Source organism: Camelus dromedarius, chromosome 17 (genome assembly GCF_036321535.1).
Source record: "Camelus dromedarius isolate mCamDro1 chromosome 17, mCamDro1.pat, whole genome shotgun sequence".
Classification (NCBI taxonomy): domain Eukaryota; kingdom Metazoa; phylum Chordata; class Mammalia; order Artiodactyla; family Camelidae; genus Camelus; species Camelus dromedarius.
This window is the reverse complement of record NC_087452.1, coordinates 1,081,804-1,097,039: the sequence shown is the minus strand read 5'-3', so window position 1 is coordinate 1,097,039 and position 15,236 is coordinate 1,081,804. Positions and strand designations below refer to the sequence as shown.

Sequence of the window (15,236 nt, the reverse complement as noted above, 5' to 3'; positions counted from 1 at the left end):
TGTATTTCCTTAGAGCTTGTATTTCCTTATTGATTTTCTGTCTGGATGATCTGTCCATTGGTGTAAGTGGGGTGTTAAAGTCCCCCACTACTATTGTGTTATTGTCAATTTCTTCTTTTGTATCTGTTGAAAGTTGCCTTATATATTGAGGTGCTTCTGTGTTGGGTGCATATGTATTTATAATTGTTATATCCGCTTCTTAGATTGATCCCTTGAGCATTATGTAGTGTCCTTTGTCTCTTGTAGCAGTCTTTATTTTAAAATGCGTTTTTCTGATATAATATTGCTACTCCAGCTTTCTTTTGATTTCCATTTGTATGGAATATCTTTTTCCATCCCCTTACTTTCAGCCTGCATGTTTCTCTAGCTCTGAAGTAGGTCTCTTGTAGACAGCATATACATGGGTCTTGTTTTTGTATCCATTCATCCAGCCTGTGTGCTTTGGTTGTAGTGTTTAATCCATTTACATTTATGGTAATTATTCATACATATGTTCTTGTTGCCATTTTGTTAATTGTTTTGGGTTTGTTTTCGTAGGTCTCTTTTTTCCTCTTCTTTTTGTTCTCTTATCTGGTGGTTTGATGACTGTAGAGTTACATTGGTTTGTGGTTACCATGAGGTTTTGGTAAAGAAATATACATATGGCTGTTTTAGTTGCTGGTCTCTTAATTTCAAATGCATTTTAGATACCCTGCATTTGTACCTCCTCCCCTCATGTTCACTTTCCTTGTTTCTAGTTGTAGCCTTTTCTTTTTTAACCTGGAGAAGTTCCTTTAACATTTGTTATAAAGCTGGTTTGGTGGTGCTGAATTCTTTTAGCTTTTACTTATCTGTGAAGCTTACGATTTCTCCATCAAATCTGAATGAGAGCCTTGCTGGATAGGGCATTCTTGGTTGTAAGTTTTTCCCTTTCATCACTTTAAATATATGATGCCACTCCCTTCTGGCCTGTAGAATTTCTGCCGAAAAATCAGCTGATAACCTTATGGGAGTTCCCTTGTATGTTATTGGTTGCTTTTCTCTTGCTGATTTTAATATTTTCTCCTTATCCTTAATTTTTGTCATTTTTATTATGATGTACCTTGGTGTATTCCTCTTTGGGTTAATCCTGTGTGGGACTCTCTGAACTTCCTGGACTTGGATGACTGTTTCCTTTCCCAAGTTGGGGACTTTTTTGGCTATTATCTCTTTGAATATTTTCTCATGTCCTTTTTCTCTTCTCTTTCTCAAACCCCTGTAATGCTAATATTAGTGTGCTTCATATTGTCCCAGAGTTCTCTTAAAGTATCCTCATTTCTTTTTAGTCCTTTTTTTTTTTTTTTTCCTGTTCTGTGATAGTGATTTCCACTAATCTGTCTTCTAGCTCACTGATCCATTCTTCTGTCTCATTTAGTCTATTACTGGTTCCTTCTAGAGTGTTACTCATTTTAGTGATTTTATTCTTCAACTCTGGGTATTCTTTGTATTTTCCAACTCTTTGCTAAAAACTTCACTCTGCATCTGTACTCCTCTAGAGTTCTCTGAACATCTTTGCCATCATTACTTTAAACTCTTTCTTGGATAAATTGCCTGTTTCCTCATCTCTTCTTTATTCTGGGATTTTAACTTGTGCCTTGGCCTGGGAGATATTCCTCTGCTGCTTCATATTGTCTGTCTTTCTATTTGTATTTTCAGGTAGGTTAATTATATTTCTCGACCTTGTAGAGGTGGCTCTCTGTGGGAGACATCCTATGCGTCCCAGCAGTATACTCCTCTCTTGTCACCCGAGGGCCAGGGTCCAGCTGGTCCCATTGTAGAGTTTGGCCTGTGTTTGTGGATTCCTTCCACATGCTTTGGGTTTGTTGTTTTCTTATTTCTGGTATCCGCCCCTGGTGGATGAGGATGGACTGCTAGGTGAAGCTTGGCCTGGCCCTCTGGTGGGTAGGGCTGTGCCTAGAGGCCTTTGTGGCACAGGAAGTCTGCTGATGGGTGGGGCTATTTTCCCACCCACTATGTTGTTTAGCCTGAGACTTCCCAGAACTTAAGCTTACAGGCTGTTGGGTGGGGCTGGATCTTGTTGCCAATGATCCAATCAAGTTGACAGCCTCCAGGAAAGCTCCAGTAGATGAACACTCCCAGATTTACGTCCCCTCGGTGAGCCTCAGCTGTCCCCTACCTCCCCTGGAGACACTCCCAAACCAGCAGGCAGGTCTGGCCCAGGTTCCTGTGGAATCAGTGCCTCGTCCCTTGGGCCTGGAGCACTCGAGATCCTGTGTAGAGTGAAGTCTCTGTCTCTCCCAGTCCTGTGGGGCTCCTGGAGCTAAGCCCCACTGGCCTTCAAAACCAGATGTCCTGGGGTCTCGTCCTCCTCCCAGTGCTGGAACCCGGGCTGGGGAGCCTGACACGGGGCTCAGAGCTCTCCCTCCTGTGGTAGCGCCTCTGCGACTTAGTTGTTCTTCAGCTTGTGAGTCACCCACCTGAGGGGTAGGGGCCCAATCATATCACGAGCACGCCTCTCCTGTCCCGCTGTGGTTCCCTTTTTATGTTTCTAGTTGAAGAAGATCTTTTTTGCTAGGTTCCAGTCTTTTTTTCCAATGGTTGTTCAGCAGTCAGTTGTGGTATAGTTGCAGGTACGAGGAGAGGCAAGCTCATGGTCCTACTACTCTGCCATCTTGACTGGAAAATCGGAACTTAATGTTATAGAAGGGTATTTTGGTACCCTTTAGTGAAGTGGGCCATGTTTTCAAACTCCGTAACTCCTAGGAAGTTTCTCTTTGCGCAGAGAGCTGTGTGATTTGGAGTGTGTTTGACTGAATCATACTGTAGACGTTGGGCTTTAACTATTTGGGGTTATTATTTTTCCTCAAACATTTTTTCTTACAAAAACTTTTAACAGAAATGTTTAAATTTTTAAAATTTCTATTTATATCCTTCTTTCAAGAAATGTCAACTACTGTGGATTAAGAAAAATAAAGAAACAGACAATGGTGAAGATTTTCTGGTTGCTGAGTGTATGGTACAGAATGGACATCAGACTTGGAGTAGAGTACATGGATCTGAGTCTCATCCTTGCCTTTTACCAGCTGTGGAACTCTAAGTCACTATGTTGCCTGGCTTTACCAGCTTTCACTGTGAAGTGAGGGGCCTGGAACAGGTGGTTCCTGCAGCTCTCCCAGCCTTGGTAGCTTGTGGGTCTATGTTAAATGAATTAGATCTGAATGTATAATAGTTTAACTAAGAGATACAACCCGTACATTTGTGTAATCAAGTTGTTCACTGATGTAACAAAGACCATTTGAGGGTAAGGGGGTCACGATTTGAGTCTCAAACTCTTAACAGTACAGATGGTCCCTCCTATTTGTCCCCTGGGCTGTGGACCACATCATCTGACCTGAGATGCTCAGCTGCTGGGGACTCTGTGAACAGGGTGACATTTGTAATTAGTATGCTTTGCTTTAAGATGGCAAAGTGTAGCATATATTTTCAAACTTGAAATGAAAAAAGGTGAAACTGAATGACTGTCAATATAAAACAATTTTTCATTTACAAAAAAATCTCCCATGTAGTTTTTTTTAATTTCAAAATCTTCTGCATGTTTTGATAAAATGTTTGAAACATGATATGATTTATACGCAGCTTTGCAGGAGGGCTTAGAGAGCTCTGCAACTTTGGAAACAGAATTCAAACCTCTTCCCTCACCGTAAATGCTGAGATCAGGTCTGACCTCTGTTCTCCATCTCTGTTCCTCATCCATCCCTCCCCCATCTCCAGAACTTCCCATTCTGGCCATTAAGGCAACTCCTAAGGACCACTTCTTCATGTCCTCTTCACCCCTTCTGTCTAGCACATAGTATACACTCAACAGGTGTTTTGTTAAATGCACATCTCCAGTTTGCTTTGACCTAAACTCAGAGTGAATGGATGTTCCCAGAGAGAGGTGAATTCAGACTAGAGGCTTGGAGAGACTAGAGGTATTACCAAAACTGGCAGGTAACTTTCGGTGGGAGGATGACTTCAGGGACGGGTGCTCCATGCGGAACGGAAGCAGCAGGACCCAGTGGGCGGAGGGGAGCACACGGGACAGGTGACAATGCACATTTCACAACTGTCAGTAATTGCTACAGCAGGGACACGAGCAGGATCCTGGACACTCCTGCCAAACCTCCTGCGGGTGTTTTCCATGGCTTTTCCATCAGCGTTTTATTATGAAAATGTTTACAGAAAAGATGAAGTAACAGTACAGCAAACTCTTATACACCTACCACCCAGTAATATTACTGCATACTTGCTTCTTCTCCAAGCCGTCCATCTACGCGTTCCTCTCAACAAGTCCAGCTTACAAGATGCCTCTCAGCGTGGGTCGCAGACATCAGTACTTCCCCCCTAAACACTGGAGGGTGAACATCATTAACTAGAGCTCCATGTTTATTAACTTTTTTCTTTGGAGGTAACGTTTACTTACAGTGAAACATCCCAGTTTCAGGCTTATGATTCATCAGTTCTGACAGATACGCATACTGTGTAACCCAGACCCTTATCAGGATACCCTCACCCAGGTAGTCAAAAGGTACAACCTTTTAGTTACGCAGCAGATACATCCTGGGGGTGTAGGTGCAGTGTGGTGGCCATAGTTAATAATGCTGTGTTGTATATTTGAAAGCTGTTAGAAGAGTAGATCTGAAAAGTTCTCGTTACAAGAAAAAAATTCTGTAACTATGTATGATGACAGATATTTACTGGACTTATTGTGATCATTTCACGGTACATACAGATGTCAAGTCATGCTGTACAACTGAAATGAACGTAATGTTATATGTCAGTAATACTTTTGTACAAAAAAGGAAAGAAGATACCATCACCCCAGAAATTTTTTGCCCCCACTCCACCCTCCAGAGGCAAGCACCATTCTGATTGATTTCTCCACCTTGGGTTAGTTTTGTCTGTTCTAGCATGTCTTAGAAATTGAATCATAGAGCGTGCACTTTTTTGTCGAAGACTTGCTTCACTCACTATAATGCATGTGGGATTCATACATGCTGTTGGACGTGTCTGCAGTCTGTTCCTTGTTATTGCTGGGCAGTATTCCATTGTGTGGGTGCACCCCGGGTTGCGTATCAGAGACACCTGGGTTGTCTCTACTTGGGGGTGATTAAGAATAGAGTTGCTGTGAACAGTCTTGCATAAGTCTTTGTGTGGACATGTTTTCATTTCTCTTGAGCAAAGACTCAGGTGTGGTATTTCCAGGTTATAGGTAAGGTGAATGTTTTGTTTTATGAGAAACTGTCAGATATTTTCCCAAAGTAGTTGTACCATTTTACACTCTGACCAGCAATGTGTGAGAGTTCCAGTTGTCCTGTACCCTGACTCGCATTGGGTGCTCTCAGTGTTTTAAATTGTAGCCATTTGGGAGGATGGGCCTGTAGGTTTTCGACAGCGACAATGTCTGGAAGGTTCTAGGGGAGGAGACAGGACAGCTAGGATGGGAGTGGACCCTCGAAGGGCTCAGGGAAACAGCTATTTACAATGCAGAAGGAGTGACTCTTCTGACAACCTCGGGGTGGCCATGCCGGTGGGTCCTGCCCCAGCTAAGGATCAGCTGGAGTTGAGGAACAACAGGTTTTTATCCTTGCCCCGCCACCAACTTGGGGTGCAACCTTGAGACTTTCCTGTCTTTGAACGCCAGTTGACATGTGAGGAGATTGAAATAGATGATTTCCAAGGTTCACCTCTGCTTTTAACTTTGATAAATACACCACAACCAGGTGAAGTCAGAGGTCATGGGGTACAGACTTCCTGCTCAGCAGGGAGTCCAGGGAGAGCACTCTGAGGTGCCGGGTCCAAACTTCATGGACACTGGTGGGCGCCTGGGATGGGTCAGGTTATGACCTGACCTAATGTTGAATGACATACTGTTGAATGCAAGTCTTTTGTACCAGGACTTCTTGTATCATTGAAATTGCCAGTTGGGACTCTTAAAATTTTACAAGACGCAAAGACTGAGAAGTATATTGTTGAATTTCATGGAGAAAGGACCTGATTTAGAATTTTTGCCTTAAATTTACCAATTAGCATGCATTTGACTTTAAGACAACCTAAATATTAGGGAGGCCTCTGCTTTCCCAGTGAAAGGATAAAAATGAGAAGTTTCATTTTAGCTAATTTAAATATACAAACTTTCAGGCAGGGATATAGATTAAATAGTCTGTGGGGTAATTATATGATTTACTACTTCAGTGACATTTAAAATTACAAATTGTATATTAATCTGAAACACTTGTTTTTCTCTCTCATGAAAGTAATTCTGTTCCAACTTTCCACATGTATCATTGACTTCATCATCTTTTTTGCTGGGAAGTTGCTTCTTGAGTCACCCAAAGCAGACTTCCCAAACATGTCATCTCTTGTAGGTTGTTAGAACAGCTCCTGAATCACGCAAGGAGCTGTGACCTGAAAACCTATAAACATCATAGAAACGTTTACTTTAGGAATTTTCAAACATATATCAGAGAAGAGAGAATAAATAATTACTAGCTTCACGAATTACAAATTAATAGCCTATTCTGTTGTACCTGTAGCTCCCCATCTTGCAGTAATTAAAATGAGTCTCAAGCACCATATCATGTGATCTGCCCACATGCTCAGCTCTCCACGCTTGTGTCACCCTCATTGACTCGTGAGTATTTCCACAGTTGGTTTATGTGAATCAGGCGCTGTACAGTCTCATGTTGCATTTGGTTAGTAGGTCTCTCAGGCCTCCGTAATTTATGCATTCTTCCTTTGCCCTTTATATCTTTTTCTTGCAGTTTATTTAGTGAGGAAGTCTGATCTCTTGGCCCGTCGTTTCCCACACCATGTGTTTTGTTGATTATCCACCATGTTGCTTCATCACCTTTGTTTCTGGTCAGCAGGACTCAGGCTGTCAGCCTGATCCATCAAGTTCACCATTAGCAGGTGGCCTTCTCGGTTTAGTAGCAACAAAGATCTTTGCCCAGATTCAAAATGTGACAAGGAGGAAAAATGGTGAGGTTCTGACTCTGTCTTTCCTTCTTTATTTATTTGCTGGACTTTTTCCACAAGAAGATTTTTCTCTCATTGACCACATGATTATTCTAAGGCAGAGTTCCTTAGATGTCTGATTTTTCTTCTTTATATTTACCAGTTTTCAGAATAATGACTTAGTTTCCAAACATCCTCCAAAGATGATAAAGGAGATTTTTTATTTTAGCTTCATTTTGAACCCGTGGTTGATGAGCTTCAATCCATCACAGTTATTCTTTCCGATGATCAAATTGCCTCATTGTTGGCTAGTTTGAGCCTCTCTGAGTTGGCTCTGAGTCCTTTTGATACGACCATGGGTGGGACAGATGCCACAGGTTTATCTTCCACACTTCCTGCCCCAGATCTGGGATTAGCTGTTTTCCACAGAGCGTTGGTAGTCTCCTGGTAGGAAACAGCGTTTGGAAGCCACAGCGTGGGTGCTAGGAGTGCTTGTAATTATTGGGCTGATCACTGTTTCTAGACATTGCTGAGAAATATTTTATTCTTTTTAAGAGAGTGCTATGAGTTTATAATGATATTTTCCATTCAGATGAAGGTTCATGGAGTTTTTCCTTAAATTTTTAGATTTTATATGTTTTAACAGCAACAACAAAAAGCTTGGTTCCTAGTGATATTTGTTGCCTAATTCTTATTTACTGTGTGTGTGTATATGTGTGTCTGTGTGTTTCAGAATTACACTGCTAGTACTATTACTAACTATATATGATTATTGAAAATGCTTTACGATTTCTTTGCACTTCTTTTTTCCTTAGAGCATCTCCCACTGGGGGTGCAAATTACTGTTTCTAAGTCAAATCTCAAAACCATATGTATGTCTAACTTCTATTCCTGTCCCTTCCAATTCATTTTGTCCCTACTTCATAGGTTACTGATTAGCTTTTGGTTTACCCCTCCCCATTGTTTCTAATTAATATATATAACACAAGCACACATTCATATTCCCCTTTCTTAGTCAGAAGGTATCTGACTTGCTGTACGTGTGGCTTTCTGTGTCTTAATTCTTTTCACTGTAGTCTCCTGGAGACTCTCTTACAGAAGACAGAGGTGATCCTTATTCCCATTTGGAGGTGCACAGCACTCCAATGTGTGGATCCATCCTAGTTTGTTCAGCCAGTCCAAGTTGACAGTTCTTTGTTTACACTCTTTGTGTCACAGACAGAGCTGCAAAGAGCAGCCCCGTGTTCACGCCTCGTTGAATGCAGTGTTTCAGTGTAGACCCTGGAAGTGGTGACACTGGTCAAAAGAGATAGGATGTCCTGGGTATCGCCAGATTACCCCCAAGAGGTGGTACCCTTTTGCACTCACACCTGCAGTGTATGAGGATGCCGGTCTCCCCACAGCCTCACCGACAGAGTATGTCGGTTCCCAGTGTAGTTTAAATATGCTCTTCCTGTAACAAGGTTGAGGTTTTAGAATGTTTTTATTGGTGGCTTTACAGAGCATGTTAGATCCAGAGAGGAAGTGTATTTACTCTCACAGGGGTCATCTTGGCCTAATGTGGTGGCTTGTAGGTGGGGCTGTTGCCCTCCTGTGTGCAGGTGACTAATACTTTATTATTTTGGATCCTATAGAGTCATAGAAAAGTATGTTTGTGTTCCTGCTGCCTTTTTGGGAATGGGCTGGAGTGGTTTTGCTTTTTCTTCCCATCTCACCGTGAACAAATCCTCCACATGCTTTAAGGCACAGCTCAACTGCACTAATCTCCTGCCACAAGGTACTTGACCTTCACCTTTCTTACAGAGTTTACCATTCTCCCCACACATTTCCTTTTCTGGACACATTTTGCATCTTATTGGTTGGGAGCTGCCAACCCTGGCATCCTGGAATCTCCCACAGTAGCTGGCAGGGAGCAGGGGCTCCAGCTGGCCAGGCAGGGACTGAAGATATTGGTGGGGGTGGGAACAGAAGCATCCAGGTGCGCATGTCTGGGGAAGGGCCTGTCTAGTGAGCAATGGTGAGAGCTGCACTTGAGGTGCACACTTGCTCCCCTGAGCTGTGAATGTGCACTGATGAAACATATCATCAACCTGCAGAGGAAGCCACCTGCTCACCTGCTAGACTGTCACACATGAGATGTTGAAAGAGTAGGTGTTGTTAGGAATACAGGAATCAGAAATCAGGTCTGTGTGGAAAACAGCAGCTCATTGCACACGCCAAGTATGGACCAGGATGGGGGCCTTTTCTGTCTCCCTGAGAGCTCTGGTTCCCGAGCTGGGGTTGCCCCACCTGTGACCGGGAAGTGGCCTGAGCTCCACTCCTTGCCTGGGCATCCTCAGGTTCCTTTCTTGAGAACCCAGAGTCACCAGGAGCACCTCTGAATTTCACTGTTTCCCAAGCAGCCTTCTCTGCTGGGAGAAAAACTTGGCAACCCACTGACATGAATCCTGCAGTGTACTTGGCACTTACATTTAATTTTTTAAAAAGGGTGCTTATTTTTTCAATTAAAAAATGATATATGCTTATAATAGAAATTTGAGAAGTATTAAAAACTAGAAAAGATGAAATAATTATCCTTGATTTCACTGCCTGGAACACCCACTGGTAGCATCTTAGTGGATTTCCTTCCAGTCGTTTCCCATGAATATTTACGTGGCTGGATTCATTTTCTGGGTACACTCTTTTATCTCGCATTTCTAACTTAAAGTTGCAGCATGAGTATTTGTCCATTATTGATAAATATTGTAGATATTTACTACCTAGCTCTTTATTTAAACTCTTCATAAACATCAGTAAAATTAAATGTAAATATATTTTTCTGTTCACCGCAGCAACACCTTGTTGTAAGAAAAAGTCAAAGGTGACAGGACTATGCAAGTTGGGAAGAGAAAGCTCCTTCTTGTCCCTCTTCTCAGCTATAATCATCATCGTTTGAGTTTTTCTGTGCCTGTGTTAATATTTCTTTATTCACATACACATTCAATTTTGAAGTTTTCATTGCTTCATCAGTACATTGTGAAGTAATCAGATGGTGAATATGCAGAATAAAATGTGGATCGCTCCCTGATGTCCAGCCTCAGCCCCCTTCCCTCGGGCTGATAGCAGTTAGGATTTGGAAAGTGTTCTTCCCGCTCTTCCCCAGGCATCGTGTGCGTGTGCACATATTTGTTTCCACATTGCTGAAGGCCGCTTTGGCACTGGAGGGGCAGAACTGAGAATGTGTGACAGGGGCGGTAGGGCTCCCAAAGCCACATGACCTTCTCTGCCTGGTGTTATGTTGGGACCATGTTAACTTCACTTGGCAGAGGGGCTTTGCAGACGTGGTTAAAGTTGCTAATCAGTGGACCTTAAAATAAGGACGTTTTCCTGGATTATCTGGGTGGGTGCTTAAAAGTAGAGGAGGGAGGTGGCAGATTGGAAGCACAAGAGAGCGTGAAGACAGAGGGGCCACATGGCAGAAAATGGGGCCCTCAGTCTCATGGGTGCAGGGATCTGGGTTCCGCCAGTGCCAGAGGAGCCGAGGCAGGGTTTTCCCCAGAGACCCCAGGCTAGAGGCCCGCCGGCACCTTGATTTCTGAGCGAGAACCTGGCCACGCTGCGCTGGGTTCTGACCTGCAGAGCTGATGGCTGATAAACAGTGCTGTTTCGGGTTGTGACGTTTGGGATCCTTTGCTGTGCCGCCTAGAGAATGAGTCTGTTGTAGATCTTTACTGTGTGGCTCTTTGCAGGAAAGGTTTGTTGCCCCGTAATAGATGGTCCCCCTTTCTCCTTCTCACCCAAATTTTCCTCCACCTTTGCCTCCTCTGGATGACTATTTTGGTTCATGCCTCCATTCTCCTGCTGCTCCTTCCTGCTTTTCCAGTTTTTCTCCGTATCTGCTGGTCCCCACTGAAACTTGCAGCCAGCGCTGCTTCCTGCTCGGGGCAGCCTCCCCCTCCCGCAGTGGTTTTAGCTTGGTTTTGGTTAAACTGATGGTCATGGTCATGCAGTATCATGGTGGTGGGAATACTATTTGCAGCTGCGAAACTGCCAAAAGTAGTCTTCTGTGATTGACTTTTCCTGCACAACTTTCATTTTCCTTGGAGTAGGTAATTGTTTATTTTCGTCTGCTTGGTTTTCTATGAACTTAATGTTGATTTGATTCCAAACTCTTTACCCATTACCTATATTTCCTCATGATAAGGCCATATGCATCAGAAATACAATTGGCTTATCTTCCCAAGGGAGTGTCTCTGGAATGTTCTGAACCACTCCCGTCTGGACGGGTGCACAGCTGTCCTCCCGCGGTGACTCCTCAGCACCGCGCTGCCGGTGCCCTTTCCCTCGTCCCTGTAGCAGACCTACTCTTTGCTTTCTGCCCAGTGTCTTCTCTTAGTTGAGTCATTTGCTTGAGAACAGCCTCCAGGAGTTCCTTGAGAGAGGGTGTGTGGGAGGTACATTTCTTGAGAACTTACTTCTGAAGATGTCTTTATTTTACCCTCCCGTTTGACTGAGAAGAGGAACCTTCCTGGCAGGAGATGATTTCCGTGCAGAGCGGAGAGAGGTGCTCTGCTGCCACTGTGTGCCTGGGTTGCTCTCTGGAAGTCCAGGGCTGCGGCGGGCAGAACAGTGCCCCCTTCCCGAGGCCCACAGCCATGATCCTGGAGCCTGAGAAGATGCTACTCCACATGACAAGAGGAACTCTGTGGGTGTGACTAAATTAAGGATTTTGAAACGGGGAAATTGTCCTCATGGGTTGACTGTAATCACAAGGGCCTTTCTAAGAGGCCGGCAGGAAGGTCAGGGTCAAGAAGGAGATGTGAGCGTGAAAGCAGAGTTGGGGGCAGGGAGAGAGTTGAAAATGCTATGAAGCTGGCTTTGAAGACAGAGGGGCTGAGAGCCAAGGAGTGCAGTGACCTCCAGAAGCTGGAAAAAGCAGAGAACGGATGGTCCCCTTGGAGTCTCCAGAAAGATTCAGCTGAGCAGCCCAGTGAGACCCGCCTGGAGGCAGGTCAGACCGGAGCCAGGGTGTGAAGGGTCTGGGCCAGGAGGCAGGTTCCTTTGCTCTAGCACCGCACAGCGTGACCCCATCATTTTGTTGTAAACAGAAAATTGCACCAAAGAATGACGTGTTTTTAAAAGAAACAAAAATCCATTTGGGATTTCTGATCTCCACTTAGCATCTGTGAGATACTAAATGTGTGTTGTTATTAGCTGTTGAATTTGTGGTTATTATTTACAGAAGTGGTAGGAAACTAATGCAACCCAGTCTACCACTCTGCTGCTTCACGGTCTTGCTCTGCGTCCGAAAGCTTGTTGCATCATTTCTGCTCCGGCGTCCTGAGGTTTCGGGAAGGTGAGCCTCTCTGGGCGCCTGGTGGGTCTTTACCACTCAGCTACCTCATCTTCTGGGGAGGTTTTTTAGACCCCTCCCCCATCTGCCCCCATCTGCCCTCTGTTTCGTTCTCTTTTTTCCAAAACTCCCATTATTTGAATACCAAGTCTCATGGACAAGTCCTTAAATTTTCTTAAGTTTTCTCCTTTATTTTCCAACTCTCCTGTTTTATTGTCTAATTTCTGTCCTTACTTTCACCTTTTTTTTTTAAATTGAAGTATAGCTAATTTACAATATTGTGTTAGTTCCAGGTGTAGAGCAAAGTGATTTGGAGATATATATATATATATATATATATATATATATATATATATATATATATATATATTCTTTTTTTCAATTCTTTTCCATTGTAGGTTATTAAAAGATACTGACTGTAGTTCCCTGTGCTACACAGTAGGATCTGGCTGTTGATCTGTTTTGTGTATGATAGTATGTAAGTGTTAGCCACCTTCTAAACCTTCTACTGAGGTTTTCATTGATCATGATTTTAGTTACAAAATTCTTTTTTGTTCTCTTGAATGTTAATTTTTGGTACATGATTACAATATCTTCTCTTATCTTTTTGAGGATATTAATAATTTTTTTTTTAAGGTTTCCTTGCAAAAATCTTTGTCTTCTCCAAATTGCCATTCTCTGTCTCTCCATCTTGGTCCATCCCCGCCTGCATTTCAGTTTCCATTATTTGGGTTGGGGCTTTCCCTCTGATGTCTGATGATCCTTGCTGGTCTCTTCATATTCAGGATGGGACACTAAGTGCTGATTGGAAACTGAGGGTATGAGTGAGGCCTGACAACTTGGAGTCTCGCTGCGGGGTGGTGCGACTGGGTCACTGAGTTGGGATGGCCCAGTATCATTCCTCAGACTCCATCTGGAAAGATCCTCCAGTCTCTGCCTCCAGGTGAAGATTTCTGGAGACTGAGTCAGAAGGAGGGCTGGGGATTTCATCATCCGAAACACACATCATCTGTTTGTTTGTTCTTCAGCATGACCACATGCCCTCACTTGTGCCTTGTGTTGCCCAATCCAGAGGCTCCCTTTTACATCCCCCTCAAAGTAAATCTGTTATCTTCCGCTAGGCTGGAGGAAGGGCAGTCATCGGCGAAGCAGACTGGGGAGGGAGCCATTGTCACCCCCACTGCCTAGACGTCTGGTGCCTCACTCCTGGGCGTCCGTTCAGGGACTGTGCAGGTGAATCTGGCCAGTTCTTGTCTCCCTGGGGCTGAGAGGTTTGCCGTTTACGCGCCCACCTGTGCTCCAGCTGCAGCCCGCGTTGCAGTCCTCTCCTCTCCCACCGCCTCTGATTGCAGTTCATGGCTTTAAAGAAGCCCTTTTATTCCTCTAAAAGGGGTTTCAGAAGGGAGTGGAAAAGATGCCTGGGCTCAGTCTACTGCCTCCACCTGGCACACCTACCATACATGGCACTGTAAGAAAGCACTTTTTAAAAACATCTCTTATGCAACAAAATTCTTTTCGGTAATAATGATGAAATAATGAAGATGATGAAAAAGAATGTCTAGAACAGAAATGCTGCAGTGAACATCTTCTGTTGAACTTTGTACATATAATTATGTCAGTGCATACAAACACGTGTGCACACGCACTTCCAAAAAGGGAAAGGCAGTGGGTTAAAATTTCTAGTTACATTCATTTTAAGGGGGGAATTTATAATGCATTCACACTCAGTTTTACTGTTTCAAATTTTCAACAGAAATAGAAACTTACCGCATAAAAGAAGAGCAAAACTGAAGTAACTCAGGGTCCACTTTTCCTCCATAAAATTTTGAATGTACTGTTTAACAGCAGGAATGCGGTGTCCACACCATTGATAGGTTGGAGATGGGTGTCTAACGAGAGCGAAGATTATTCCAAACTTATAACCAATGTGTGCAGTGGGTCCTCCTGTGTTAGGGGCCAGCTGGCTCACTGGGGCTCTCCGCATTAACTGGGTGCACTGTTCCCACCGCACTGCCTTTAGAACATATGTCACATTCTGGAAGTTTCTGAAGTATTTTTAATGTAGAATTTTGTTGGTTACCTGCTGTAGGTAGGTACTGCTAGGAGCTTTCACCTGTGTTCTCCTGACACACACTTTGAATTGAGTCTTGTTCCAGGTCCTTTTGGCAACACTCCCTGCTGCGAGGCCAGGCAGTTCCATGTCCACTGTGCTTCTGGTTCATCACTGAAGCAGAAAGTCCTCCTCTAATGCGGTTGTGTTTCTAGTCTCTCCACCATCCAGCTGCATGAGTGAACCATTTCTACAAGTGCTGGGAAGGCAGAGGGAGGGGTCTCAGATCCCTGGAGGCCTTTGCATTCCTTGGTTCTAACCTCCCTGTCCCTAGCAGTGGGACTTGTTAATGAGCTTCTGTCCTCAGGCTTGGCCTGTCACCGCCTGCCCGCCTGCTTGGTGGCTTTTGGTCTTGCGTGTGGAAATTCCTGTTTGTGTGAATCCGTTTTACGAGACGGTTGCCCCCCCACCCCCCTCCCTGCTTGTGGCTTACTTTGTGTGCTGTTATCAGTGGCAAACCTGATGAAGCCCCGGGGGAGGGGCGCAGCCGGCAGCCCCTCGGCCTGGCTCACCCACTGTCCACCAACAGTCCTGGGCCCTGTGTGCTCTGGGCTGAGTGTTGTGTCAGCCCCAAGTCCACGTGCTGAACCCTAACCCCTCTGGGACAGCACTAGGAGTGGGGCCTTGGGAGGGATTGGTGATGGGGTGGGACCTGGTGGTTGGGGTCAGAGACCCCAGAGCCACACCTGTTCCCGGGGACCACAGTCAGCTAGCCATCTGCAGCCTAGAGAAGGGCCCTCTCCAGGACCGACCGTGTGCTCCCCAGACCTCGGACTCCAGCCTCCAGGGCCCTGAGAAATACCTTCCTGTTCTTCATCA

At 44.4% G+C, this 15,236-nt stretch overlaps 1 protein-coding gene across 4 annotated transcripts in view; it reads left to right on the top strand.

Annotated features, from left to right (window-relative positions):
- The window catches only part of MGLL (monoglyceride lipase), a 190,061-nt gene that overhangs the window by 67,296 nt on the left and 107,529 nt on the right, over positions 1-15,236 (top strand). For 2 of the 4 annotated variants that reach the window (XM_064496160.1, XM_064496159.1), the window contains exon 1: positions 11,755-11,965. The exons of 1 other annotated variant lie outside the window; for it this stretch is intronic. In XM_064496160.1, coding sequence (XP_064352230.1) covers positions 11,821-11,965 — 145 coding nt within the window. In that variant the 5' untranslated portion in view covers positions 11,755-11,820. Of the gene's footprint in view, positions 1-11,742; positions 11,966-15,236 lie in introns of those variants that run through there. One more of the 4 variants, XM_064496161.1, reaches the window with a different exon arrangement.